This window comes from Oryx dammah, unplaced genomic scaffold (assembly GCF_014754425.2).
Source record: "Oryx dammah isolate SB20612 unplaced genomic scaffold, SCBI_Odam_1.1 HiC_scaffold_27, whole genome shotgun sequence".
Lineage (NCBI taxonomy): Eukaryota > Metazoa > Chordata > Mammalia > Artiodactyla > Bovidae > Oryx > Oryx dammah.
Window position 1 is genome coordinate 7,152,231 of NW_024070211.1, and position 2,447 is coordinate 7,154,677.

A 2,447-nucleotide genomic window follows, 5' to 3' on the forward strand; every position below is an offset into this window, starting at 1 on the left:
TAGGTAGCATATTCAAAAGCAGAGACATTACTTTGCTGACTAAGATCCGTCTAGTCAAGGCTATGGTTTTTCCAGTGGTCACGTATGGATGTGAGAGTTGGACTGTGAAGAAAGCTGAGTGCCGAAGAATTGATGCTTTTGAACTGTGGCCTTGGAGAAGGCTCATGAGGGTCCCTTGGACTGCAAGGAGATCCAACCAGTCCATCCTAAAGGAGACCAGTCCTGAGTGTTCATTGGAAGGACTGATGCTGAGTCTGAAACTCCAATACTTTGGCCACCTCATGAGAAGAGTTGACTCATTGGAAAAGACTCTGATGCTGGGAGGGATTAGGGGCGGGAGGAGAAGGGGACAACAGAGAATAAGATGGCTGGATGGCATCACCGACTCGATGGACTTGAGTTTGGGTGGACTCCAGGAGTTGGTGATGGACAGGGAGGCCTGGGGTGCTGCAATTCATGGGGTTGCAAAGAGTCGGACACAACGGAGCGACTGAACTGAACTGAGCTGACATGGGCATCTTCCAAGTGAGTTCTGCTGGCACTCACTGGGTGGCTTCCCAGCTCTTCTCCAATAAATGGTTTCCTAGAGAATTTTGTTCTCACCTAAGAAGCAGAGTTTTCTGCTTGTCAGCCCTGGGCTGTAGCATCTCAGCAAATGGTCTCTACCATGTAGGGGAGCAACATCTCTTATGAGGTCTAAATTGCTTCAGGTTTGTTCTTTCCTTGGGCACGCTGCTCAATCCTATAGGTAAGACCTGTTGCCTTTATCAGTTATTGCTTCATTCTTTTTTTTTTTGGGGGGGGGAGCAAATAATTTTTATTTTTTACAAATACACCAAAGAATCACGCAATGCTGCCAGCATTGGACACAATCCTGGGCCACAGGTCTGCACATTCCTTTGCAACTGGTCCTGTGATGGCAGAACCTTTCATCTCGCCTTTATTGTTTACTATGACCCCTGCATTATCTTCAAAATAAAGAAACACACCATCTTTTCTCTGGTATGACTTTCGTTGTCGAATTACCACCGCTGGATGTACCTTCTTTCTGAGCTCTGGTTTGCCTTTCTTGACTGTGGCCATCACCATGTCACCCACACCAGCAGCAGGAAGTCTATTCAATCGTCCCTTGATCCCCTTCACAGAGATGATATACAGATTTTTGGCTCCTGTGTTGTCAGCACAGTTGATCACGGCTCCAACCGGAAGACCCAAGGAAATCCGGAATTTCGCACCAGAGGACCCACCACGTCCTCGCTTCGACATCTTGAAGGCCGGAAAGGGACAAAACGGATTGCTTCATTCTTGTACATTCTCTTTACACCTTAGTTATTAATTATTCTAATAATCCCATATGATTAGATAACAATTTTTATATTAGGTGTTTCCTGTTCAAATTACTATGTGGCTTCTCACTTCTGACTGGACCTTGACTAATACATTTGTTCTTTTTCTTATTGATTTTTTGGTGATTCTTTGTATATTCTGAGGGCTTTCCAGGTGGCGCTAGTGGTAAAGAACCCACCTGGAAATGCAGATGTGAGAGGCTCGGCTTCGATGACTGGGTCGAGAAGATCTAGAGAAGCTCTTAATACTATGTTGTATATTTGTTCCATATCTTTCCCCAAACTCTTACTTATATAAAAAGTACACGTGTGTATAATGTAACTAATAATCATGAAGGGGACCCTTATTCGTGTGTATAATGTAACTAATAATCATGAAGGGGACCCTTATGCATCTTCCACCCCAGGGCCAAGAAGTCTGACACTGCAAACACTGGGCAAGTCCCAGCATGCCGCGCCCACGATCACAGCTCCGTCTTCATCTGCCGGCATAGCGCTCCAGATAACTGCTCTCCTGACTTCCCTGGTGGCTCAGACGGTAAAAGCATCTGCCTATAATGCGGGAGACCCGGGTTCTATCCCTGGGTTGGAAAGATCCCCTGGAGAAGGAAATGGCAGCCCACCCCAGTATTCTTGCCTGGAAGATCCCATGGACAGAGGAACCTGGCAGGCTGCAGTCCATGGGGTCTCAGAGAGTCAGACACGACTGAGCGGCTTCACTTTCACTTTCATCCTTCCTTCATTTTTACTTTTAAATTTCTGTTATTTTATTTTTGTCTGGATCTTCGTTGCCACTTGGGCTTTTCTCCGGTTGCAGTGCGTGGGCTTCTCATTGCGGTGGCTTCTTTAGATCACAGGCTCTAGGGTGTGCGGCTTTAAGTAGTTGCAGCTCCAGGGCTCTAGAGCACACAGGCTTTGTTGCTCCACGGTACGTGGGATCTTCCTGGACCAAGGACTGAACCTATGTCTCCTGCACTGGCAGGTGGACGGGCTTCCCTCATGGCTCAGTTGGTAAAGAATCTGCCTGCAATGCAGGAGACCCTGGTTCATTTCCTGGGTTGGGAAGATCCTCTGGAGAAGAGATAGGCTACCCACTTCAGT

General features: G+C 47.0%; 1 protein-coding gene across 1 annotated transcript; it reads right to left on the minus strand.

Annotated features, from left to right (window-relative positions):
- Positions 1–802: 802 nt before the first annotated feature.
- Positions 803–1,297, minus strand: LOC120855088 (60S ribosomal protein L23-like). The gene has a single exon (XM_040229695.1). It carries the CDS (start codon positions 1,264–1,266, stop codon positions 844–846), a length of 423 nt encoding a protein of 140 aa, XP_040085629.1. The 5' UTR covers positions 1,267–1,297; the 3' UTR covers positions 803–843.
- Between the last annotated feature and the right edge of the window lie 1,150 nt (positions 1,298–2,447).

Bases quoted from the DNA above. Each gene is read 5' to 3' on its own strand.
- LOC120855088 (XM_040229695.1), bottom strand. From the start codon at position 1,266: ATGTCGAAGCGAGGACGTGGTGGGTCCTCTGGTGCGAAATTCCGGATT.